This window comes from Meriones unguiculatus, chromosome 10, assembly GCF_030254825.1.
Source record: "Meriones unguiculatus strain TT.TT164.6M chromosome 10, Bangor_MerUng_6.1, whole genome shotgun sequence".
NCBI lineage: Eukaryota > Metazoa > Chordata > Mammalia > Rodentia > Muridae > Meriones > Meriones unguiculatus.
In genome coordinates, this window is record NC_083358.1 from 83,713,521 (window position 1) to 83,740,680 (window position 27,160).

The 27,160-nt window shown below is 47.0% G+C and overlaps 1 protein-coding gene across 1 annotated transcript in view; it reads right to left on the reverse strand.

The window, feature by feature from the left end:
• The window catches only part of Abca4 (ATP binding cassette subfamily A member 4), a 104,616-nt gene that overhangs the window by 43,578 nt on the left and 33,878 nt on the right, over positions 1 to 27,160 (reverse strand). The window contains exons 8-19 of the mRNA XM_021645014.2: positions 22,638 to 22,843; positions 21,909 to 22,085; positions 19,776 to 19,998; positions 15,220 to 15,441; positions 13,326 to 13,530; positions 10,135 to 10,200; positions 7,484 to 7,573; positions 6,480 to 6,654; positions 4,230 to 4,361; positions 2,332 to 2,471; positions 1,630 to 1,767; positions 319 to 512 (exon numbers count right to left, since the gene is read on the reverse strand). Coding sequence (XP_021500689.2) covers positions 319 to 512; positions 1,630 to 1,767; positions 2,332 to 2,471; positions 4,230 to 4,361; positions 6,480 to 6,654; positions 7,484 to 7,573; positions 10,135 to 10,200; positions 13,326 to 13,530; positions 15,220 to 15,441; positions 19,776 to 19,998; positions 21,909 to 22,085; positions 22,638 to 22,843 — 1,968 coding nt within the window. The remainder of the gene's footprint in view (positions 1 to 318; positions 513 to 1,629; positions 1,768 to 2,331; positions 2,472 to 4,229; positions 4,362 to 6,479; positions 6,655 to 7,483; positions 7,574 to 10,134; positions 10,201 to 13,325; positions 13,531 to 15,219; positions 15,442 to 19,775; positions 19,999 to 21,908; positions 22,086 to 22,637; positions 22,844 to 27,160) is intronic.

Below are 27,160 nucleotides of genomic sequence, written 5' to 3' on the forward strand. Positions count from 1 at the left end.
GCATGTTTGAATGAAGGAGCCCCAGCTTAAACAAAGCAGTCTAACCTTGAGGGGCACGGTGCTTTCCTGGTACACCACACCACATATGCTGTTTGGACACTGGTGTGTAATACTTCATGTTATTTAAAATTAGTTGCATCTGTTGTGCTTTGGTGGGGGGCATCTCCATGTGATAATTTAGAACACAGTTACTGAAATCTGCAGATAGTCCCAGAAACAAGCTGATTCTGACAGCTCAAGTGGGTAGAAATGTCGAGAATGGAGGTCCCATCCTGCCTGCCCCTTCTTTGAGGGCTTCTTCCCTCGGCAGACACGTACCTCACAGCCTCCTCTTTGGCTCTGGATGTTTTTCATCTTGCGAACCAAGGTCAGGTAGAAGCCTGTGCCAAAGCAGTTCTTGAGGAAGAGTGGAGTGCCAGAGCAGTAGAGCTTTCCCCGGGAGATGATGGCGATGCGGTCGCCGAGGAGGTCTGCCTCGTCCATGTGGTGGGTGGACATGATGATGGTTCTGCCTGTAAGAAGGAGGTCAGGGTTGTTACCAGGCAGGCCCTGGATAGGATGTACAGCAACCTCCAGGTTAGATGGTCCCCAAAACTAGGAGGTAATAAATAAAAACAAAGCAGCTAATTCTGCAGCAAGCATAACGGCGTAATGGTGATGACAACCAATATATCTAAGCATCCTGCACACTGTAAAGTGCTGTCGCATACAGTGTCTCTGCACTGAGCCTCAGGTTTAATTCAAATAGTTTCACACGCGTGGGACACTAGTCTTGACATTGTTAAACACCACCCCTGTGCTTGGTAAGAACAGACACCACACTCTCTCAGTAAACTGCTATTAAAAAGAGGTAACGCTTTTAGCCTGTAAACCTGCAGTGAGGGGTGTGGGGAATACAGGAAGAACAGAGGAGGGGCCTCTCCAGGCTGCGCAGGGCGAATCACACTGCTGCTTTATCGGTCTCCGAGCTCTGCCTGATGCCGCTTCCAGATGCGAATCCTCCGGAAGGTGTTGGGAACAGACCTCTGGCAAAGAGCTCATTTTAAGGCATTTCTATCTGCCATGGCCTTCCGCTCATCAGACCACCCAGCCCCTGTTGCTAACACCTGGCCTCAGGTGGTCAGGCAATGGCTAGGCAGTTTCTTGGGATACCTTTAGATCCCTTTAGCCAGAGGGCAATTCCACTTCTCTGGATTGGAGGACTACAAGGAGAAAGAAGTTTTTGTCTTGTTGAGACAGGGCTTCACGTAGTTCTGGCTTGCCTTGAACTTGCCGTGTAGCCGCGAAACAGATCTTGGATTTCTGATCTACCTGTCCTAGCTCCTGAGTGCTGGGATTGTACTCGGTCTGCTTTATGCGGTGCTGGGGTTGGACTCGGGGCTTTGCGAATGCTTTGTAAACACTGTACCAACTGAGCTACACCCCCAAACCAACTTTCTAGACTGTTTCGGCAAGTAGGGCACTTCAGACTCTCAGGAGGCTTTCACTTGAACTTGGATTCACTGATAGTCTCGGGTGAGCGCAGCACATGGCTGGTAGAATACACAGCTATAAAATGCTAGGTGTGAGCAAGCAGGATTCCTGGAAGAGCCTCAGTGGCAGCATGGGCTCCTGAGCGACTGCCCTCACCTGAGCGGTACTTCAGGAGCAGGTCCCAGATGGAGCGCCTGGAGTAGGGGTCCACCCCAGAGGTAGGCTCGTCCAGGACCACCACCTTGGAATCTCCCACAAAAGCAATGGCAACGGACAGCTTCCTCTGCATGCCACCTGGAGGCAGAAGGAAGGGAGAAAGGAAGGAAGGGAGATTAGAACCTATCACAGACACCTAGGCATGGAGAAGAGAAAGGCCCAGGGCTGGTGGCATCCGGAGGTTCTCTAGATCTGGCTACAGTTTGATACCGCCACCTAGGATATGCCTACGTTGTAGGAAGCCGCAGTGGCACCCAGGGTTCATCGGTGCAGAAAGGCCTCCTCACACCTGGTCATCTGCAGACCGTACCATTGGCTTCACAGAAGTGTTAGGACGACGCCCGTTCTGAGGCCCTACCCCAGTGGTTCTCAACCTGCCTAATGCTGTGACCCTTTAATACAGGTCCTCATGTTGTGATGAAACCCCCCACCATAAAATTATTTTTGTTGCCATTTCGTAACTGTAATTTTGCTACCGTTCTGATTCGTATTAAAGGGATATGATATGCAGATAGATGACCCCTCATGGGGGTCACAACCCACAGGTTGAGAACCGCTATCCTACACCAACCCTCTGCCAAGGTACATTGCAAGGCAATGGATGCTCCATATGTGGCCCTGTCTCCTCCCAATACCAAGCACCTGAAAGGTCCTGAGCTTCCTCGTTCCTCTTGTGGTGGAGGCCTGTGTCTTCTAACATGGCTTCCATCTCCAGCTGGGCCTCCTCCCAGGACTTCCCTTTCAGCTGAGCATAGAACAAGATATGCTCAGCCACTGTGAGGCTGTGGGAGCCAGATGAGGAAAAAAAGCAATGGGCTAAGCAATTCCCCTTTAGCAGTTTATCTTAGGAAATAAAGACGAAGGTGAAGACTTAGCAGTCAAAATTTTCATCATGGTATTATTTATGATACAAAAGTGAAACAATCAACCAATCCTGCCCGAAGATCTAATGAGAAAGATTACTTAAATAGTTCATTCCAACAATGGAACAGCATGTGAACATTAGAAATTCCTTCTTAAAGGAATATGCAATCACATGGAGAGATATTCAGAACACCTTAGGTTTAAGAAAGCAATTATGGGGCTGGAGAGATGGCTCCAGTTAAGAGTACTGGTTGCTTTTATGGAGGACCTGGGTCTGAATACCAGCACACACATGGTGGCTCACAACTGTCTGTATTTCCAGGTCCAGGGTATCTGATGCTGTCTCCTCAGGCTCTAGGAACACATTAGTGCCCAGAAATATACACACAGGCAAAACACCCACATGCATAACAAAGTAACTCAAATTCATTCACATTCTTAAAAAGTTGGGTTACAAAATTGTACATATACTTTTACTCTCCTTTGTCATTTTAAAAAGTCTCTATGCAGGTCTACACATGCAGAGAAGTTTCTGAAGAATTGAATCTGGAAGTGTTGACAGCGATTAACCTCTGGGTGGTGAAATGACTGGTGACAGGTTTTGTTGTTGTTGTTTGTTTTTCTCTTTTGTATTTAGGTGTCTTCTCCCCTCTACCCCCCTCCTTCCTTCTGTGATGACTAGAACCAGGGCATAAAATATGTTTCAATTGGAAAGAAAGCGAGAGGAGAGAGAGAAAGAAAGAAAGAGGGAGGAGAGGGAAAAAGGAAGGGAGAGAGGAAGAGAAGGAGAAGGAGGAGAGAAATGGAACAAGAAGGGAAATGAAAGAAAGCACAAGCATATATGTGAGGCCAGTCTCTGGCACCAGGAGTCAGCATGGAAAGGGGATAGCATCTCTTCTTTCTGATTCCTGCCAGGGGAAGCAAGGAAGATTATCAGAAAGAAGAGGCTGTCCCTCCTCTGGCTTGGGACAGCTCAGCTCTGATCTCCAGGAGCACCGCCTCATATTCGGGGGGGGGGGGGAACAGTTCTCACGAAGGCAGGACCAGGGTTTTGAAGGCAGAGGCCAGACAAAAAGCATTGCTAAGTTGGGCTGGAGAGAAGAGATGTGTGCTAGGGGCAGGGGCGAGGACAGGATACAGGTGGCTTAGGCTCACTATTGCTGTGATGAAACACTATGACCAAAGCAACTTGGGGAGGAAAGGGTTTATTTGGCTTATACTGTATCATCAAAGGAAGTTAGCACAGGAACTCAAACAGGGCAGGAACCTGGAGGCAGGAGCTGATGCAGAGGCCATGGAGGGGTGCTGATTATTGCCTTGCTCTCCATGGCTTGCTCAGTCTGCTTTCTTACAGAACCCAGGACCAGCAGCCTAGGTATGGCACCACCCACAATAGGCTGTGCCCTCCCCCATCAGTCATTAATTAAGAAAATGCCCACACTTTCTTAATGCCCGATCTTATTGAGGCATTTTCTCAATTGAGGTCCTCCCCACACCCCTTCAGTGACTCTAGATTGTGTCAAGTTGACATAAAACTAGCCAGCCCAACAGGGGTTGTTTCCAATATTTTTGCTGGAGATGAAACCCAGAGTGATGAACATGCCAGGCAAGTACTCTACCACAGAGGCCCCCACCCCACCCCCCACCCAGGAATACCTCAACTCCAGTTCACTTACTGATGAAACAGGATGTTGTGCTGAGGGCACATGCCCAGACTCTGGCGTATTGCATCCAGGCTGGTTTCAATGTCTTTGCCCCCAATGAGCACAGTCCCTGATGTTGGCGGCAACAGACCTGTCAGGATGGACCTGGCAAACACAGGCAGAAGAGAAAGAAAGTCTTTAGGACCCAGTAAGGGAGGAGGGCAACCCCGGGGTCAGAAGGATGCTTGTAGATTCCTGCCCCCTCTCTCTATCAGACCCAAGTGTGCAGCCCCTGAGGGGACTAGAGCTTTTCCACACAGCGTTTGTTTAGCACCAGCGGCTTCATTCAGGCCCTAGTGCCCAGGACTACAAGGGCCTTCTTTCTCTACTTTTATTTCCCCAGCGCTCCCAGGCCAGTATCAAGAGCCTCAGGGATTCCCAGCTTCAGACACCCCATTATCACTCAACCATCCCTGTGGTGGTCAGTTGTAATGCTCACTGGGATGGACGGTCATAGTGGTCACTGTGGTGGTCACTTGTAGTGTCTGTTATGAAAGTCTGGTCACTGTGGTATGATGTGGCCAGCTATAGCGGTCACTGCTTTGTTTTGTCCTGGTGGTCAGTTGTAGTGTCTGCTGTGAAGGCCTGTCATAGTGGTCATTTGGTGGCTATTGATGTGGTCAGCCGTTGTGGACACTGTCACAGTCCCTGTTGCGGTCAGTTAAAGGGCTTTGGAGCCCGCTGCTTTGCCTGGGTGAGCAGCTGGGCTGTGGAGAAGTCAGTTGTTGCCTTTACACAGGAGATGATGGTGAGCTGCGCAGGGAGTCTCCTGACTCAGGAATTACTACTAACAATTTCATTTTTTGGATCCCAAACTTTAAAAGCTCATAATAATGTTGTGAAATTTTTTTTTTCTTCCTTTCTTCAGTAACATAATGACTTTCACCTGCTTGGGTAGTTGGGCTGAGTCAAAACGCCCTTTAACACGGCACCAGTACGAAGTGAAACTTAAAAATTCCCGGTGTTGGTCAGCATTGTGTTTCAGCTCCAGGGGAAGTTGGATTTTGGCACCGAGTGATGTAATGTGTTTGTCTTCGAGAGGTCCTGGGGTTTTGGATGAAGCTTCCTGTTCTCTTAGCATGTGAGCTATCAAGGAGATATCCCTAGGCTGCCACACCCAGCTCTGTCCCGAGCTCTGATAAAATCGCAGGCTGTCTGAACCTGGACTTGAAGCCGAAATCTTTGTTGATCAGCCACTAGAGGGAAACAGTACCAAACACAGTGGCACCAGGCCCGCATTCCATTCACGTTGAAAGGCCCAAGAGCACATTCCAGAGCAGGGTGTACACCACTGTTCCTTCCCGGGGCGCAGTAAGCCAAGGATTTGATGGCTGCCGTCACGCGGCTTGTTGACCCCCCCAAGCCCCTCCTCCACCCGCTCAGAGGGAGGTCTGCGCCGGAACCCTGACATCCTTTTCTCAGCAGGTGGCGCTCGGGCCCCTCCGAGGACCATAGGTCTGAGACCCACCGCCCCAAATCTTCTCGCGCTTGGCATTCTGCCAGGCAGGAGAGTCCCCTCCACTGTTCTCAGAACCGTAACCAACCCCCATCAGACATCCCACCCCAACACTGAAGAAGCCTACCAATTGTTAGGAAAAGGAGCGCTACTTAAAAAACAGACGTGTTCTAGAGACCCTGGACACGGGCGGTCATGACTTTATCCTCACTGTGGTTGACGGTGAATAAGAAGAGGACTTGGGGTGTTAGACACACTTGCGCTCTTTGAATGCTCCTCGCAGAAAGGGGGCAATAAACTTGCGCTACCTTCCCTCATTACTTCTTATGAATATTAAATAAAATAAATGTGAGTGGGCTTTGCATATTATGGCATGCTTAGTTCTTGTTTGTTTGGTTTTTGTTTATTGCGGCAGTTGGGGCTGAGGTGTGTTCCAGACAGGGTCTTACTATGTAGCTCTTTCTGGCTGTCCTGAAACTCGCTATGTAGACTAGGCTGGCAGAGAACACAGAGTTCACCAGACACTGCCTCCCAGGTGCTGGGATCAAAAAAAGGTGTGTGCCAGCTGCTTTGGTGTTTTGGAGACCAGAAAAATATTTGTTTGTTTGTTTATTTGTTTGTTTTCATCAGAATTCAGTGGGGAAGAGCAGACTGAAGTTATTAGGGAGAATGAAGCCAGGGAATGATGGATGGGAGGGGATGGGATGGGAGGGGAGGGGAGGGGAGGGGAGGGGAAGGGAAGACAGCCTCTTTGCTAGAGAACTCACAAGGTGGTCGTTTTCCCTGCTCCGTTGTGTCCCAGGAATGCGGTGATCTGATTCTCATAGAAAGTGATGTTAAGACAATCCACAGCTGGCCGGCTACAAGAATCAAAAACCTTTACCAGGTTCTTCACACACACCCCAGGCACCAACCCTGGAAGCTCACGTTCAAAGAAGGAGTCTTAGAGGGAAAAGCACATTGTAGAAACACAACATCAAAACAGCAAAAGTAATAACTGCATCGATTTAACACTTACTATGATTTAGGCACTCCTAAATCATAGAATCTCCTCTTCATGCTCTTTCTACTTAGGCTCCCGGAGAGTCCAGTCTTCCTCATCATGGCTGGACCCTTGTGCCAGTGTGAGACTAAATCAGAGCCTCTGTGCCTCTCTAATCCTCACCACCACCACCAATATGCATACACTCAGGGATGAGAGAGCTTAGAATTGGTTCAAAAGGGAAGACAGAGCAGCTAAAGCTGGGGGGAATCTTAGGTACCCTGCCCGTCAGCCCAGGAATGATTAGGTAACTTCCACTGCCAGGAAAGGCTTTTGATGGTGGCAATGAATGGGCTGTAGGTTTGTAAACCTTGAGTGAAGTGCAGTCAGCTCTGCTAGACTCTTTCCCCTTAGTGCACTTATTTTTGTCTTTCCTTATAGCTCATATCCGCTTCAAGTCCCAGTGACCCAAGTCATTGTTCTGGCTAAATCCTCGGAAGTCAGCACGTTCGTGCAACTCCCTTGGGATTTGCCAAACAAGGGCACAAACACACTACAGGCCTGGGATTTGCTTTCTCCAGGAAATATGCACTAATGTCTGGGTTGTACCATTCATTCCCCTGTGCAGCTGGACATCAGATTTAAAACTAGTCAAGAGAGGGAGTCAAGAGAGGGAGTCAGCTTCCTGGCCTTCCTCTCACCCATCATATGCACTGCCTAAGCTTTGTAGCCTTTTGCCTTGATTCTGCTCTGCTCTTTTTTTTTTTTTTTTTTTTAGGGGTGGGGTACCATTCATTCCTTCTGGGTGCTCTGGATCCTCCGTTTCCTCTGTTAAGGGTTCAGTCTTTTCCAGGGCCCTTTCTTCTCTGGTCGAACAACCTGAAACCAACCAGAAGTCAGAAGCCCGTGTTACTCTTCAGTAGAGCCAGGAGAGGGGAGGAGGGTTAGAGGGGACACGTGAATGGGACAGCCCCCTCAATAGGTGAAGCCAGTATTGCTGCTGCCTGGCCTTGACCTGCTGCCAGGCCATGAGGTACTCACACCTGACTGAGCCATCTTCACCAGGCCCAGGGGGATTTTATCATTGGAGTCTCAGAGCTGGAGAGTTTTCATTTACTCTGTGGTTTGTTTGTTTGTTTGTGTGTTTGTTTGTTTGTTTGTTTTAGAGGGAGCTGGGAATCAAACTCTGAACTCCCTGCATGCTAGACAAGCCACATTCCCAGCTCTCACCTCTTCCTTTCAATGTGCCAGACAAATTTTAAAAATCCACTTTAGAATTAAATTTGGGTTGGGTGTCTTTTTCTTTAGCCTGCTATCTGGTCCTTTTTGCTCCAACCTAAAACATGTCAGCCATGGGAACGTTGAGCAAAAATCTATCTATAGTGATATGACAGGTAGCCAGCTTAAATCAGAGTTTGATAACCAGCTCCCTTGAGAAAACCACCTATTTGGCACTCAAGAATGTTGGTGTTAACATGAGGCCTGGTGGGTGCACAGGATTACATCATACACACACACACACACACACACACACACACACACACACACACCATAGATATTTTTGTTTTTAAATTGGCATTTGGTCTAAGAGGGTGTCAAGGACATCCTGGAAAGGGAAGAAGCAGAAAAGCCAGCCAGCCGGAGAGGAAGCAGGAAGAAGAGGAAGCCACCATCACCAAGCCCTTAGGGCTCTGCTTCAAGTACAGATGGGTAAGCATCTGGGAGTATTCTCCGTATCAGCCCACCAGGGGCCCTAGATTTGCAGGATGTGAGGGAGCAGCAGGCTGGCTCAGCCCTCAGAGACGTGCTGTCCCTGCTTCCTGAAGAAGTTTTGAGTCGATTCTCTACAATTCCTGAGGTCGACATACCGGTTATCATGCTGTCCTTACGTGAAATGAAGAGCAAGAACAAATATCTTTCTAAGTAACCACTGGAGTGGCTTTCTCCTTGTGAAACGTCCTCAGCTGTTTTAGATTCTGTCCCTAGTGTCCATCAGCCTTTCTGTAAGAAGCTGATGTCTCTGGGATCCCATTTCTTAGATAGTGTGAGGGATTGTATTTATTCTAGCCTCTGAAGCAGGTGAAAAAATATTCCACTTCTGTCAGCAGAAGTGTTTGTGTCTCATTTTCAAGGAACATGTTTCTCAAGATTTTTCTTTTCTTGAGTAGCAGAGTATCTCTTGGGATAATAGAGGGGGAAAGGAGCATGAACCCTGATATTCACTGACATTAATAATGTTTCAGGGACAGTCCTGTATTAAATACTCTTATCTATGGTGGTTGATAACTTTATTACAGTAGACATTTAAAGGATTGGAGATTGACACGATGCACAAAAAATATAATGGAAAAATACTGGGCTGCCAAAATCCTGTTTGTTTGAACTATTAAATATATATATATTTATGTATATATAATATATATAAATATATATTTAATATATACTTATATAAAGAGAAAAATATGAGGGGAGCCCCTCAAAATTTCAAACAAACAAAATCTACACAAGCCTCTTAAACACTCCAGATTAAGCTCCAAGGAAACTTAAATAGTCCTGGCCTAGGCTCAGGCCCAGGCCTAGGCCCAGGAATTCCAGGTGAAGAGCAGATAGTTGAGAGATGAGCTTGAACATCAAGAGCATTTTTTTTTCCTTCCAGAACCTCCCAGTTCTAGGGGAGACTATAGCTCATATCTCTAGAATTTCTCTGCCTTCTCAGAATTCCAAAAGACTGAGCTGAGGTTTTTGTTCTGACTTGTAGAAATCTCTAGGCCTCCTGTTTTGTCTAGGAAGAATAGATAAAGTGTATTTAGAAAGCATTTCATCAAATGTCCTTTTGGCCTTCTTCTCCAACCATAAGAAAGCCTTGGTAGAATTTGCCTTGGAGATCAACAGCACAGCCTCTGTCTCATCTTCAGAGAGGGAATTACTGTGTGTTTTGAGAATATGGAGACTAATGGCAGCTCTTTCCTGATTCACAGATCTACATTTTAAAAGCTGGGAAAAGATATTTGACTCCTAACATGGTGCAACCTTTCAATAGGTATTTAATCCCCCAGGACAAACTGCCAGTTGTCTGCCTTTCGATCTGGCCCTGATTCATCAAAGCTTATGGAGGCTGTGACATCGTGGTACCCTGCTTGCCCACCTGAGTATCAGGAATCATGCACTTGACGCCTTCCACACATCTTTGCACATCCCCCAAAGAACTAATTTCAACCCTGACGTGTTCTACTGTCATTTTGTCTTAATTTTCTTGTTGTTGTTTGGTTTTACTGCAAAGGCCTGGCTGTCCTGGAACTCACTCTGAAGACATGGCTGGCCTCAAACTTGGAGATCTACCTGCCACTGTCTCTCACATGCTGGAATTAAAGGTGTGCGTCACTATCACCTGGCTGCTTTAATTTAAAACAAAAACAAAACAACAACAACAAAAACCTTACCTTCACCTCCAAGCCAGTAAGACTCCTGTAGAAGGAAGTACCAGGGAAGAGGTGTTCCATAGTCTCCTGAAAACAGGGAAGCAAGTGAAGAAAAACCAGCCTACTGCATCATGCAAGCCCTACAATAGACCCCTCTAAATCTCAAATTATAGCTATAGGTATGTTAGAATCACGCCATTATGTAGCTCCTGATACATAAGGCTATCCGACAGACTGTTTCTTTCAATAGCTCCTTCCTTCTTTCTTTCTTTCCTTCCTTCCTTCCTTCCTTCCTTCCTTCCTTCCTTCCTTCCTTCCTTCCTTCCGTCTCCTCTTCCTCCTCCTTCTTTTTTTGAGGCCAGGTTTCTCTGTGTAGCCTTGGATGTCCTGGACTCGCTTTGCAGACCAGTCTGGCCTCGAACTCACAAAAATTGGCCTGCCTCTGCCTCTGTGAGTGCTGGGATTAAAGGCATGAGCCACCACATCCAGCTTTTCAATAAGTTTTCAATCAAAATACCATCGGGTTTTTTTGGGGGGTGTTACCAGCAACATTAACGATGATCTTGGTTGACATCAGTTTTCCAAGAAATGAATGTTATTAAAGAACTAAATCATGCCATTTTTAAAGCAGTTACCAGAAAACAGTAACATTGCTGATTGTAAATATTTGCTAGACTCTATTTATACAACTGGTATATTGTATACTTCCCATGTATTACATCATTGAATTCTGCAGGATGCAGAAACTGAGGTGCACTAACTTTGAGCCATCTGCCCCAGGCCATAGCTAATTAAATGGAAATGCAAGAATTCTATAACACCCCCAATCTAGTTATAATCTCACCATTCTTAACTCTTCCATGCCATCCTACTGGCTTCAGCTGTGTTTTAAGGAAAACTGGCTCTCTACTTTCTAGCTCAGGTCTCTTGGCAACTTTTTTCTCTTTAAAATGTTGATATTTATAAAAATGTGGATATTGAAAAAAGGGGGGGCACCAGAGCCCCAGCTTCTTATCTCAAAATGTGGCCTTGTTTAGGAGGCAGGCGTGCTTAGCTGAGTTAGGTGGGGTCATGCTGGAGTGGGGTATTCCTATTGTAACAGCATATAGAGCCTTCAGAAGACAACAGTCATGAGGAGATTGGAACACAGGGAAAATGTCATGTGAAAATGGAGAATCAGAGCGATGTGCCTGCAAGCCAAGGAAAGCCAGAGGTGGGGGGCACAGCCTTCCCAACAGCTTCATTTCTGAATTCTAGCTCTCAGACAATGAGGTAAATTCACCGCTCTCTTCTTGTGACTGTGAATGCAACCTTGCAAGGGGCTTCAAGTTTCTGCCACCTTGACTTCATTTGCAGTGATCAGCTGTAACTCAGATCGTAAATCAGATATATCATTCTCCCCCAAAACAACGACAAAAACCCTCTATTATTTTAAGGCACACTATTCATGCTATCCATGGCCCCTGTTAATAAAAACTCTAGAAACTACATCTTCCTTCAATTGGAACATAAACCCAAGCTTCAGGACTTAGCCTAGCCATTTCTTCCATTCAGGATTGCTCCACAGTTCTTGTTGTTTGCTTGATCTGGTTCTTTGTTTATGATAGGATCTCACTGTGCAACCCTGGCTGCACTTGGACTCACAGTCTACCACACCTGGTCCCATCCATTCATTTCTGAGAACCATTAGCTTGTTCCTTTGAGGGACAAGACCCATCCTCAGTCTCCCCTATCTGCTTTCAGCCATAGTGTCAAGAGCTAGACGAAGAAGTCATTGTATAGTGAAGGTTCCTGGTTGACATGGAGACGATTCAGATAAAGAGGAAAATGCTAATTTGAAGGAAAATCTGAGTTTCTACAAAGGAGATACAAAACTTTGCGAATGGCTAATTTTGACCCAGTTGCTGATTTTCCATGCTTCAGGTCAGTTAGACACTGAGTCAGTGTCCACCAAATACCAAGCAATAGCCAGTGCTTCCAGGCCATCCCAGTGAAATAAACAGATCATGTTCATGCTCTCCTGGGCTCATATCCTAGGACAGGTGGTAAGTCTGTAAACTCACACACCAGGTGACATTATGTCACATGATGAAAAAAAAAAAAGTAGGATAAAGTGTTAGGGCTATGGAGGGAATGTTGGCCATATAATGACAAAGATCTAGTAGTCTTCAGTCTAGAGAGATCCCTGTGATACGGTGACATTTGAACAGAGACCTGAGCAAAGTGAGGGAGAGAGCCTGTGGATAGAAGGAATAGCCTGGGGAGAAAGGCTCTGCTAGTGAAAACAACAGGCGTGAAGGTCCTGCAGAGGAAGTGAGCTCAGTGTGCTGAACTTCTGTGGGGAGGTCACAGTGAGTGGAGCAGACAGATGTAGGGAAGAAGGGAAGGATGGGAGATGAAGGGGATAGTGGAAAGCAGATAACGAAGCTATGGCAGGCCCGGGGTGGGCTCTATGCTCAGTGCGGGGAATGGACCATGAAGGGATGTGAACAGAGCTGTTAACGCCATCTGCCTATACTGGAAAAGGCTCCATCTGCATCCAGTGAGAAGGACAGAGCTGTGGAAGCGACAGTGGAAGGAGGTTTAGGATGGAAAAGTGGATCGCTGATGACAAGGAAGCAGATTCTGCTTCTGTCTCTGTGCAGGTGTGCGTGTGTGTGTGTGTGTGTGTGTGTGTGTGTGTGTGTGTGTGTGTGCGTGCGTGGTACACACATGTGCACATATGTATTTGGATATACATACTCATCAGCATGAATGCAGAGGCTGGAGTTGTCTTCCTCTATCACTCTCCACCTGATTCCATTGAGGTAGGATCATTTACCAAACTGGAAGCTTTTCTGGCTGGGCATGCCTGCTAAAGAGCTCCTGTGATCCACTTGTCTCCACTTTCACAGCCACCTGGAGACATGTCCAGCTTTTATATAGGTTCTGGAAATTTGAACTCGGACCTCATGCTTGCACAGCAATTACTTTTGCCTACTGAGCCATCTCCGCAGCTTTAGTTCTAGACCTGTTTCTAAAGTGGAGACCATAATTTGCTGGTGGAGGTTTAACTTCTAGGTGTAAATTCTGATGCTGGCCCTGAGAGCTAACGTTCGAATAGCTTAGAGGGGATCAAGCTTAAACTAGAGGATTGGGCCAGATCTCTGCATCTGATATTCTAATCCTCTTGACCATGGGGTGATAAAACAGCCTTACTTCCCCTTGCTTACCTGGAAAAACCTGGTCAAGATACCAAGCAAGCAAACCGTACAGGGCAGCATCAAGAAGGATCATCTTCATGGACAGCAGGAAGCTGAACTCGTCCCCTTCCATGGGACTCTGCCCAATGTTGTGCCACTGCAGACCCAGGCCTTGCTCTTCAAAGCGAACCAGGTACTCGGTGCCAAACCCAAATGCCACTGGAGAGAGCAGGCTCTGCAATGAGCAGAGATAATAAGGAAAACAGACAATTTGGGCTCCAGAGGTCCACAAGGCAGGAGAGGGAGATGACCAAAAAGGGTCTATGTTGTGTCTGAGTGTAAGGCCACTTAGAGAGGGCTTAGAGTGGTCTTTTCATTGGAATAAAATTCTAGAAAGGCTTGGGAGGCCTCAAAAGCTCCTACCTGATGCCTCATGAGCCACCGCTCACCTAGTCAATAGAATATAGTTAGGCTGCAACGGGATGATAAAGAAGCGACATACGAGAAGTACGAGACCCCAAAGGAATTTGAGGTTCCCCCGTTCTCTCCCCCTGACTTCCCCTCTCCCTTCCATTTTCAGGAGAGCACACAGTTCTGGGCAGAACAAAGATGCCAAATCAAGCTGCTTTGTGAGACTCCCAAAGGAAGGAGGCTCAAAGTCATCTTTTCCCTATGGCCAGCGAGGGCGCTAGGACTCATCGTAGGCTCTCTGTGCAGAAACCAGTCCACTGGCTAGAAAGACTGCAGAAGGAAGTCTGAAGAGGAAGTGCACCAGCCAAGTCGCCATGGGTGGTCCCTGACACATCAGAGCATGCTTTCCTTTGCTGGGAGGTTCTCTGTAATTTGGAGGACTCTGGATAGAGTTCAGACTATCTCTCAGCCAAAGGAAGAAACCCACTTGCTATATGTACACACACACACACACACACACACACACACACACACACACTAAAAATGAAATCAACCCAGCTCTTATCTGTACTTGCCAGACCTGAAGCTTCCTGGTAGGTCGGAGAAGCTAACTGTGGCTTCCCAGTACCATGTAACAACCCTAAGATTACCAAAATTACCCAGCTCTGCCCACAGCCTGAGTCACAAGAGTTTCTTACTATTATCCATTGTGCTCATCTCAGAAAACTGAGCTCTATAAATAGTGGCAATTAACTTCTGATTTAACATGAGAAATAAAAGGCAGATGCCCTGGAGTCGGAGTCCTGAGAACAGGTTCTTCTGGCAAAGAGGCAGTAGGTAGTCCTTACCCAGCACCTGAAAACTGCACCCTTTAGGGCTGAGGCTAATGAGAGGGTGCAAATAGCTCACTTGAACACAATTAGAAAAAAGACCTGTATTCATTTGGGAATCCTGAACTAAGAGGTCTCCCAAGCCATCAGAAGCCAGCTTCTAGAGTCTTCTCTTGGCCAGAGAGCCTAGCAGTGGTGGCAGTGGGGCTCTAGCATACACTGCTAGAACACAAGAAAGACACAGAGATTCTCTTAATCCAATATCCTTTGGAACAATGATTCCTGTTTTAATTAATGCACCCATCTTTCTGAGCAGACAGACATTGAGGGCGTTCCTCTCATCTGATGCTTCTCAAACAGGAAAAAAAAGAAGGGTGCAGGGAATGGGTCAGCTGGTTCTCCTCTCATGCAGAAACAAAGGAAGGCAGGAGCGGACTCAGTTTCCCCATGGTTTCCCAGGGCACATTAGTCAAGCAGCGCCAGGCAGGCGTAACTGCGACCTTGCCCTAGGTGAAGGCTGCTTTCACTCCGGCTCCTAAACCAAGCTCTGTGTTAGCCTTTCAAGCTTATGTCCTCTTGAGTCAAAAGGCAAAATGCCCCTTCTTAGAGAGCAGGCCAAGAGGTCACGTACTCATCAGAGGACATCTATATCGTAAGCTAGAGGTCAGCCCCGAGGGCCTCACCACAATCGTCTTCAGGTTAGCTGTCATCCGGTCCTGCCATGCAAAGCACAGAATGTGGGGCAGGTAGAGGGTGAAGTAGACGACCCCGCTGCAGGCTGCTGCAAGGCTGGCCTTGGAGAATAACGTGCTAAGCAGGAAGCACTGCATGATCGTTGCGGTGGAGAAGGCCAATAGGAACAGGAAGAGAATGAAGGGATCGCTGTAATGGAGGATTCTTCCGTGCTGAAATCAAAGAGATCACACGTATCAATAATTCTCACTCGTGCCCAGAGGCAGGGTTCCACTCAGGGGCCTTCCTGTGTGTAGGGATGCCAGAGCCTTCTGCTGCCCCGGAAGGGGCTCCTGCCTGGCAGTGCCTAGTGCTTAAACTTCCGCACGCACACTCAAAAGCGTTGAGTTCTCTTGTCTTACCCATGCCAACACAACTGAGAAACCACCAGGCGGAGCCAGCTCCAGGGCTGTGGGCTCTCAACCAGTAAACCAAAAACCAACTGCCAAGCAATTTAACCCATCAGCCACTGCCAAGTAACTTCTAAGTGGGGACTGTAACCAATGGAGATATTTTTCGTCCTGCTTCCCTGTTTCTGTAGTGGAGTCCTAGGCTACTTGTGGTCTATCTATAGTTGCCTAGTTCATGAAGCACTGATGGTTGGTGCCGTAAAGCTGGTCAAAAGGCCGTGATGGGGTAATAATAGGCCTCAGGTAGGAAGCTACTATCATTTTATCAAACTGTGCTCTAAATACCTACATCTGTACCCAAAGACTTGTGTTGCCCTCAACTTTGGTCTAACAAGCTTCCTTTGCTCTGGGTAACAGTAACAGTTGATGCAAAGACAAAAAGTGGTCTAAGTGCCAGTGCCGAGTGTAAATAACCCTGGGCGCTCAGCTGTGGGTGGGTCATCTCTAGCAACCTCCCACCGCACAGGGCTTGGGGAACTTCATGGCAGAGAGGGTGAGGAGAGGAATGAAAGAGCCGGCAGACGCAGAGACGTGTCAAGTGCTGACTTCTGGCCGTGACGCAGCTGAGGTTAGTGCGCAAGACCCAGGCGGGCAACATTCCAGCATGGATGCAGAAGGGGCTCACAGGCCCCGCCCCACAGAGCAGCTATCGGCAGCTCACGGCTACTGTCCTCTGGGCATTTGGCTGGTGGTAGGTTGGTCATGCCCCAGTGGATGTTTACACCTCCGTGTGCATATAGCTATGACTAAGTGGACTCAGGGAAGTAGTATTACATAAAAATAAAAAAGAGGACATGAAGCTGGGAGGGACATGGAATGGGGGGGTCCTAAGGAGGGTTGGAAGCAGGTGGTCGTAGGTAGATGCTGTCAATATACATTGTAGAAGAATATGAAACATTCAAAGAATAAAAAAATTAAAAAAATAAAAAATATCTCAATGTGCCCAAGTTAGTCTTCTAACGGTAATTATGGGTCAGCTCAGCAAGTTTACAGTGGGAAGGAGATAGTGTTCGGGCAGGGGAGGGGGACCTGAGCACTAGGTCTTTCGATACCACGAGCACCCTGAAACAATATAGAAAAGGGTATCCACGGTCAACAGGTCTGACCCTTTGCCTGGGCTCGGCCTGCTAACTCATCATTAGCGCTTGCTTTCTGAGGTTTGCCACTCACACGGGTGGAAACATCAGTAAAGGGTCCAGAGCCTTTGGAAATGGACTGGTCCTCCTCATCCACGGATGCTGTGCTTTTCATAGAACCTATGTACAAGACCCAGTAGAAACAAACTAGGGACCTTTTCTGAGCAAGCCCATTTACATTGCAGGATAGACTGAGGTGTTCAACTGTCTTAAGTCTTCTTCATCCCCGTTTACTACTAAAGGTCAGCCCCTTTGTTCTATTCAAATTCTGCTTTCCCAAGTACACATCTCATTCTTTTCTCGGGAACACAGAGGTACAAGAATTCTGGGATATGCCTTAGGCTTCCAAGTCAATACTTGCTTGGCCACCTCCCGTATGTTCAATGGGGTGCAGTTGAGTTGTGGTGTATTGGGGAATCAATGCAGGCATGTCACACAGCACAGCATGCCTGAGACCTTCCTACAGTTTTGTCCTTTTTCCTACATCTTTTGGAGCTGCCTCATCTCTAAACAGGCTCTGATCTACTGACAGGGATTCCCTGAATCACTACTTTCCTCTCAGTAGAAAAAGAGACCAATTAGCAATATCTGTCTTGGGCCCGTGAGAACCAAGTGGAACTAATGTGCGTCTTATCTCCCATGAACACCATTTCTCCTTCATGCTCTCGTGCCTGTTGGGCATTAAAGGAACAGATTGAAAACCAGATGAAGAGGAAATATGCAAAAGGGAGGGATGGACAGGAACCACACTTAAGGCGAACCTAAGACTAAGGAAATCTAAATAGGGGTCACGACTGGACTGGAGGGTTTTTATTGTTCTCTGTAGAATGAATTCAAACTCTTAGCCAAGCCCAGAGCAAAGTCCTGCAAACATTTAGATTGTGGAGTTTCTGGTGGTTTTCAAACAGGGGTGCCAGTCTTTCAGCCAGCCTCGCCATCTCCCTGTCCCAGCGTCCTCCAACAGCCACTTTCCTTTCTGCTCCTTGTAGACCAAATAACAATGGAACCTTCCCATTGTCCCTGCTCCCAGCTTCTTTCCTGCACAGTGGAGCTGGGGAGGAAGGGACATGGAAAAAAAGGTAGTGGGGGAGGGGGAAGTCATTCAAAGGAAAACCTTATTTTGGTGTGGAAAGCTCCGTTTCCGTCATTATTGGAACAGTGTTCTGGTTCCCACAAGGAGAAGCTTCTTTGTGCTAGAAGCTCTTGGTGAACATTCTTTGCCTCACGTCCTGAGAGCTTTGAAGTCCTAAAAACCCATTCTTTGGAAGGCAGGTCTCTGTGTCAATTTATCAGTAAGGAGTCAGGGCAAGCCTCAGCCATTTAACCAGAAGTTTACTTACTGGGTCCTTTAATTCTAAAGCTACAAAACATCTGCTGGTGAAAGCCCCTCCCCCCATAAAAGGCCCCCCCACCAGGGTGTGGGGCAGAGCAGAGGGCCCTCTGGGGTATAAGAAGGAGAGGGGGCTGCTCCTCTCACCTCTGTGGAGCTTTGGTATTCTTTGTAAACATCAAGCCACGCTGGGTGAAGGGAGGTTGTTTGAATAGAATCACCTCCACCTAGGCACTGGTTTTAAGGTTTGATTCACACCATAGCTCACTGGCTCATAGTGTAATAGCAGAGATAGAATGCACTAGGTTAAGGACATTTTGCTAGAAAACCAGGGCAGGATTTGGATTAAACAGATATGTGTTGGCCGGACAAGATATATGATGGAACATTCTTAGATCAGATACCCATGATCCAACATGGAATGGGAGACACTCATCCAGCCTGCGGCCCACTGCTTCATGCAGAGTGACACTCAGTATGATGACAGTGACAAAGTCCAACAAACTTGCTAAACCTATTTTAGACACCAACTTCCATCCACTAAAACATCAAAAATCATCAAAAGTGTGTGCCCAGATTCCAACATGTCCAAAGAATCTGCTTCTAGGAAGGAGCTAAAAGTATAAAATGTGTAGGGTAGCAGTGCACTGTGAAACAATGTTCTGTTTTCAGTTCTAGCTCTCAGGGAAGTCACAGACTTGCAGAAGATAGACTGACGTCCTACATGGCACTAAAAACACCCTGTCGCTTAGAAAGGACAGGCTCCAAATTCCCTCTTTTAAAACAAAGTCCTTGGAGCTCTTTGCAGGCAGAAGGAGGTTGCTTAGTGAAGCTAGTGGCCTTGACTACATGAGGATGACTGACAAACTGTCCAGATCCCTTCCTCTCACAACACCATCAATGTCTGCCGCATTCTAACCATAACCAGATATTGGGATGGTAATTCTAGAAAACGCTCTTTAGAAGAGGCAACCTTTGAACCACAACAGTTCCATCCTGGGCTTTGCTAAAAGATACCTGGATCATGGGTATCTGATCTAAGAATGTTCCATCATATATCTTGTCCGGCCAACACATATCTGTTTAATCCAAATCCTGCCCTGGTTTTCTAGCAAAATGTCCTTAACCTAGTGCATTCTATCTCTGCTATTACACTATGAGCCAGTGAGCTATGGTGTGAATCAAACCTTAAAACCAGTGCCTAGGTGGAGGTGATTCTATTCAAACAACCTCCCTTCACCCAGCGTGGCTTGATGTTTACAAAGAATACCAAAGCTCCACAGAGGTGAGAGGAGCAGCCCCCTCTCCTTCTTATACCCCAGAGGGGCTCTCTGCTCTGCCCCACACGCATGGTCATAAAAACTGGAAAATCTATGTAGACTATAAGTGACCCTCTTAGGCAGGAAGATGGAGATGGGAAGATGTCACAATACAATGGCTCTGGTGGAAGGGGGGGTGAGGGTGCTGGCTCTCCAAGTGCCCTGCCTTGTTTGAAAGGCTGGGAAGCTACCTGTCTTGTTATCTTTAATGCTCAGATAACTGGTGCAGGCACACACTCTTTAACAGGAAGGGAGCAGGAGCAGTGAGTGAAACCATTTAAGAAATGTCAGGGGCTTCTGCACCTGGCTTACCATGATGAACAGCGTCAGGAGGAAGATGCTCATTGACATGATAGAGAAGCTGTCCAGGAACCAGGTACACCAAATCACAGCATTAGAAACACCCTGGTTTTTCAAGGTCTCCTTCAGCCTTAGTTCCTTTTCCAAGACAATTCCCTTAACAGTCATGGAGACAGAGTAGATCCATGCCAGCACCATGAAGATGGGGAAACACCGATTCAGGATGATCATAAAACTAAAGTGAGAGGAAGGAAGCATAACAGAGAATTCTGTACCTGGTAGAGATGAAGTAAATATTTGTTCAATGAAGAGTTGAGAATGAAGTCCACAGGAAAGGAAAGGAAAGGAAAGGAAAGGAAAGGAAAGGAAAGGAAAGGAAAGGAAAGGAAAGGAAAGGAACGGAACGGAACGGAACGGAACGGAAAGGAAAGGAAAGGAAAGGAAAGGAAAGGAAGGGAAAGGGAGGGGAGGGGAGGGGAGGAAAGGGGAGGGAAGAGGAGAGGACAGGACAAGAAAGGAAAGGAAAGGAAAGGAAAGGAAAGGAAAGGAAAGGAAAGGAAAGGAAAGGAAAGGAAAGGAGAAAAATAAGTCATTAGACTTTCACTAGGCTGAACTCTTTTCCATTTTCTCATTTGTCACAGGAATGACTGTTTCTTTAGAGCAAGATAGTGTCTTTCCTGACAGCCCAGATGGATGCCATCTATAAATAAAGTGTAGGAATAAAGCCACACCATCACTGTCATATAGTATAGACCTTACCTGTAAAGGCTTATGGGAAAGACTCTAGACCTGGTAATACAGGTTGTGATTGGAACAAATCAGTGATCCAATAGCTACTGATTTCAGCAGCCATTCATAAGTGGAGTAGATCCCAGGATATAGTCTCAGCAAGCAGAACAGATTTGGCACGATGGAATCGCATTAGGCTAAGATTTACAGGTTTTCCCTGTGAATAATACACCAGTAAAGCCCTTGGGATTGTTATCTATTGAAACTCTTGGGTGTTGTCACAGGAAGGGCCCAATGCCAGCGTGGGAGGATAGTTTCACTCAAAATGGCCCTAGGGAGAGAACCGAGCAATCAAAAAGCATGCACCTCTGGGGTTGGCCACCAGGGGACTCTCCCATACTGAATGACCCCATTTCCCACTGCCTCTTCACACTTACCCTTTTCCCTGTCGGCCCCTCCTCTTCTGACCCTGAAAGTGGACCTGGGCTTTTGCCCTTGGCTCTACTTCTCTGCTTCTTATCCAAAGGAAAAACTAACTGCTGAACAGGCTCTGTTATCTCTGCAGTCTTCTGCAGAGCTGGATAACTAATGGGGCCACAGTGCTGAGAGCCACTGTCCTGTGAGCACTCCAGGCTTTATTTTATAAGCTCTCCAGCCGGCAACTGCACTCTTCTCCAAGGTCTCCAGTCTCGGCTTCCCGAACCCCACAGCTATACACACAGGCTGTAGTGACTTCCCTGGAGTTAAATTCCTAAGCCAACTGTAGGTCAGGGAGGGTTACTGACACCACCTACCACAGTAATAAGCCTTCTGAGCGCCTCTCCCTCTCTGTCCCTTTCTCTCCTACTCCAAAATCTATTTTCAACGATAGGCTGTTTGTTTAGCATACCACTAGCCAAAAGATGGACGGGCTTTAGGATGGGGGTGGTCAGAGAAGGAGGCCAGAGCTCATCCAACACATTCCTCTAGTTTTTTTTTTTTTCACCAAACGTACATCATAGGAATGTTAATTAGTGAATGAGCTGCATTATTCTGAGGCTCCTAGGTACCAGACCTACTTGCCATGCAGTCCGAATCTGCTGATCTGGCAATCGCTGGGAAAATGCTCTGACCAGAACCCTTCCACATACCAAACATAATACAAAGTGGAAATGTGAACAGCCAGCGTCCCCCCCCTTCAACCTCGATCCTATTGTTTTAACCTCTAACTTCCCTTTTGTACCCCCAACCCTCTACCGGTTTACTTTCTCCTCTGCTTCTGTCTGGAGCACGGGCCAGCAGCTTCTTCAGTTAGAATCCTATTCTCCCCAGGCTGGCCCCTGTCCCTGGGGTTCCTTCAGGAGACCCTGGAGCCCTGAGAGCACCCCTACTTATTGCTTTTCAGATCAGGGAGGAAGACAGAGGCCTGGGACTCACGAGTCATCCACAAAGCAGGGATAAGGCATCTGCTGGAGATAGACTCCAATTGGAGGCTCTGCCTGGGTCTGGCTCTTTACGATTCCTTGCTCCACCATATCTTGCAGATAGGCAAAGCCTCCCCAGATGTACCGGAAATCTTCGACAGGATCCGCCCTGGGACCAGAATCCCAGTACCTGAAAAAGCATAGGATGAAGGGAGAAAGAATGTAAGTGGGAGATGGCCAGCCCACTCACTCCACAATCCCGACTTACCCTGGAACTCAGTCTCTTGACACATTCTTCTAAATCAGTGGTTCTCAGCCTTCCTAATGCTGCAACCCTTTAGTACAGTTCCTCATCTTATGGTGACCCCCAACCATAAAATTATTTTCATTGCTACTTCATAACTGTACTTTTGCTACTGTTATGGATTGTAATGTAAATATCAGTGTTTTCTGATGGTCTTAGGTGACCCCTGTGAAAGGGTCACGACCCACAGGTTGATAAAGGATGTCTTAAATGTTCCCAGACTATCCAGCTCCTCTTTGGGTCACAGTGTTAACTTCAGCAATGACTATGACTCACAAGGTGATTGCTTCCATCTACTTGGATCCACACGAATCATACTTCCTCCCATTTAGCCCACCTTCCTTGATTTACAGACTGCATTTACCCTTAACCCTCTACTCTCTATCAAATGTAACTCTCTGTGGGTTGTGGAGAAACCCTGCAAGACTGAGCCATCACCTGTCTTTGATCTTATTGGTCTTCTCCACCACATCTATGTCCATCCGAATCTTGTACTTCACGTGGGGAGGTAGGGAGATGGTCCAGGGATACATGTCAGGAAATACCACTCCAGCCCAGAACCTGTTTTCCTCCAGGAGAGACAGGGCTCTCTGGATGAGCTGAACTTCATCATCATAGCTTTCAAACTTATCCAGGACCAGACACTGCAGATGAACACAAAGGTGGAGAGCCTGAGACCTAACTGTAAACAAAGAGGCAGAGGAAATTCTACTGCCTAAGGGGTAGGTCCACCCGTAAAAACACCTGTACACTAAATACATGTTCAACTCCAAGGTCCACCATTAATTTCTTCATGTGCCTAGGTCCAGGGGTGCAAGGGCCCTGGAAATGATGACAGGCTCTTATCCCTGAAGAGTTAACCTCGGAGATCATGCTGCCCAGCTGTCCAAGGCGGTCCAAATATGCAAGTTCTCAAAAATGACACAAATACTCAAGGTTCTCACTCCCCAGCATGGGGAGGCGAGGGAGTGGGGTCATGGTGGACACAGGCTGCTTTGAAGATCAGAAAGCCTGAGGATAAAAGACTTTTAAAGAGAGAAACATTCCTGGCATTGAACCTCGCTGGCTTTCTCCAAAACACACAGGCTAGCCAGCTGTGGGATGGACCGGGAAGAAGAAAGCAAAGAAACAGAAGGCCAGAATGATTTCATCTGAGAAATCATTTTCATTTACAATTTTATGCTGAGTTACCTAATGTCTCTTGGAAGAGAGGGGGAAAAACATAGAAGAAAAAAACTAAGAATTTCCTCTAAAAGGAGGATTGAGAGGTTGCCCACGTGTACAGACTTGCTGAAGTAATCATAGTGTACTGGTCTTCGTTTCACACTGAGGAGGTTTTGTCCATGATTCTTAGAATGTAACTCACAAGAGGGCAGATGGCCCTGTCTTGATTAATTTGTTCGATGAATATTTATGGAGTATTTGTGACATGCCAGAGCCTGCGTGGCTCCATGGGCACGAGGGGAGAAGATAACAATCTCTTCCTGAAACAAACTCAAACCCGATGAGGGAGAGATTGTAGTAAACTAATAAGTTCAGGTCAGTGTGATCAGGAAGGCTAGCCTAAAAGACCCAGGACATCCAGAGGAGGGCTTGGGTCTACTGGGAGGGATCAGAGAAGGCTACCTGGAGAAAGAGTCCAGAGCAAAAGGAGGATAGACAGGGAGGGAAATGGAAGCTAGCCTGACCATGAGTGGCAGCACTCTTTGAGGACCTGCAAGAACAGAGCAGTGGTTTCCATCCTCCCTCAAGCTTCGGAGCACTGTCTAGCTTTAAAAAGACACCAGAGTCACTATTTCAGAATCTTGAGAGGCAAGGCCAGGGCCCTAGCATTTTGTTAAAAATAATAAACAACAGCAACGAAATAAGACAACAAACAAACCTCCCCAGGTAGTCACCACACATGGGAACGAGCATCTCCTGAAACATGGTGAGTGGGGAGAACCGGATCCTTTGCTCTGCTGGATTTTGGAGTCTGGCTGACCAACTGAGGGGTTTCTTAGGACATGAGCTTTCAGGCTAAGACCAGGAGGACTCTGTGGCCCACTGTGGGTTTCTGAGCACAGGTGTGAGGTATGAGATCAGATCACCACAGGGGAGTGGCAAGGAGCATTAGGCTGGACTGCTGAGCATCCTCCGGCTTTAAAGAACGGTTAACTCCAGGAGAGCCTGGAAGTCGGGTGGAAACTTTGCTATGCTAAGAAAGAAGTTACAACTCCGGAGACACTTCTGAACTAAGGGCAGACTGTGAGAGAACCAGGGCTCCTCACTCTCCCACTCTGGCCCGGAGTTCCTCCTGCCACACTGTCGCTCAGGGGCATGGCCTCCTCCACGTCCAGCGCTGTGTGGATGATGGGTGGATCCCTCCGTGTGTTCTGACGGCTGAACAATGAGCAGCGTTTGCCCTCACCTGATAACCCAGGGGAGTTAGGCTCTAGAGCAGTGGTTCTCAACATGTGGGGAGCAGCCCCCTCAGGGCCACATACCGGATATCCCGCACATGAGATATTTATATTACAGTCCAGAACGGTGACACCATTACAGTTATGAAGCCCAACAAAATAATTTTATGGCTGGGATCGCCACAATATGAAGAAACGTATGAAAGGGTCACAGTGTTAGGCAGGTCGAGAGCCACTGCTCCAGAGGACTGAAAACTTCTAGGAAGTGGTAGGAGGAGCATCAGGCCCCTAGTCAGGAGAAATTAAGAAACCGGAAACACAAGTACCAGGGAGCTAAGCTCTACCGTCCTGGCAAAAAGCAGGCAGACCCAGTGTGTTCACTGCAAACCCCTTACTTCTACTCCAGAGCATGAGAACAAAAGTCTTTACAAGGGGCTGTATTTGAACACCAAGGTGTTACAAACCCACCCTCACTGGGTTTTCTGAACTCAGTTGTCCTGCTTACACTCCACTCCCTGGGAGAGGGTCCCATATGGTAGTCTTGGGGTTCTAGATAAAAGGAGAGAAGACAAAGCAATCTACTTTCTCGATGACACGGGCAGGAGAAACACAGGTGCATGCGAACGTCAACAGGGCCAAGGCTTAAAAGGCTTGTAATGTTAAAAGCAAATTGCCCTGGGATTTCTTTAAGAAATACGAGTAAGAGTAAGTTTCTTACACATCACAGAGCAAGAGGAAGCAGGTTTTCTTCAGTCAAACATTGTCTTGCAAACAGGACTTACTCACTAAGCTTAACACTGGCCAGTCCTAAAACAAGACAAAGGACTTTAGTACATCACATACCAGTGAGTTTCCGTGTCTTCCGGGCAGAAGCAGCTTATACTCTGTTTATAGGCTCTTACAACAGCTGGAGAAGCCAGCCTGCAGCTGGTTTGTTTGTAATTGGCACAGCACCCCTATGGGAGACAGCTTAGCAGTTGCTGCTTGGCTGAGGATGCTCTCTTTAGGACTGAGGGGCTGCAGTGAGTTAACAAAATACATGTTTACTATCTGGGCAGCGGTGGCACATGCCTGTAATCCCAGCACTCGGGAGGCAGAGGCAGGCTGATCTCTGTGAGTTGGAGGCCAGCCTGGTCTACAAAGCAAGTTTCAGGACAGCCGGGGCTCTGTTACACAGAGAAACCCTCTCTTGAAAAACAAAATAATAAACAAAAAAATTTACCTGTGGAGGTGAAAGCCGTTTTAAGCAGTTTCTCATGGATATGGCACAGAGAATATTCTTACCAATTCAGCATAACAAGGCCCTGAGATGAAATGTCTTAGAGGTCTGTGGTCTGATCTCCTCACTTTACCAGAAACAAACGGGACCACAGGTATGAAGGACCTTGTCTTATTTCAACACTAGTCAGAAGTAAAATCTGCACGTATGGCCTCAGTGTGGGCCTTGGATGTTCCTCATTGTTACTTGAGACTAAGCCATATGCCATCCACAAAATCCTGACATTACTGGAACACTCTTGCCTTACAGCCACAATGTCTAGTGAAACTTTTTGCAATGATTGTCTTGTTCTCTATCTACCCAGACCAATATGGTGGCCAGCAACCACAAGTGGCTATCGAATGTGAAAGATTTCATGAATGCCATCGTAAGCATTGAGTCTTCAGTTTCATGGGTCAGCACAGCCCCAGTAGTAATAAGTCCCTTTAGGGCAGAGCTATGTTCTGTTCAATGTGTTCTCTGGAAGACCATTTTCCCATGCTAGGGAGTCAACCAGTGTTTTCTGAACTGAATTGGTTTCAATTTGCAAGCCCCTGGTGCTGCAAGTATAGCTGTACCTCTAAGCTTTGAACAAAAATCCATCTCTCTAAGACTCATGAAAAACTAGCAGCGATCCATAAAATGACTTTTGGCCGTGATGCAATTAGGCTCTCACTCTTGGAGGGAAAAGAGCTGATGTGGACAAATACAGTGCTAGTAACGTGACTTCCGGGGCTATCCAGCTCATTCTCTTTGAACCTTATATCTTAATATTCTGGGATAAACAGCTGATGTTTTCGGTGATATTGTTGACTCCTGTGATGACGTGGGCGCCATCCTGGCTGTTTAACCAGGCAGCTGATTCATAGTCATATTTCCTGATGTATTTTCCTAGTTGGGAACCTTGATACTCTGAAAAACATAAAATTTAGCAGGTTCTCAAATGCTCACTTCTGTTCTAAGACACCGGAGCCATTTTAGTTTTCATCACTTTGGGAAAAGGCACAGTGCAGTGTTGGGGTCTGACCTGCTTCTATGCCACTTCCTCTTGCCGTTTCATAATTGTGGCTCCTGCTGCCCTCACTGAAATCTGAGCTGCGCCCAACCTCAGAGGTTCATCCTAAGGACCACATGAGGCAGTTTGTCTCTAAAGGCCTCCATGGGTGCCTCACCGTAAGAATAAAAAGCCGGGTTAGAAGCTCAAGGCCCTGGGTCTGCTTTCCAACATGACCAGAGTATCACAAAAAGTAAACAGCAATGACAAATACTGATGGTTTACTTCATGCCCCAAACTAGTCCAA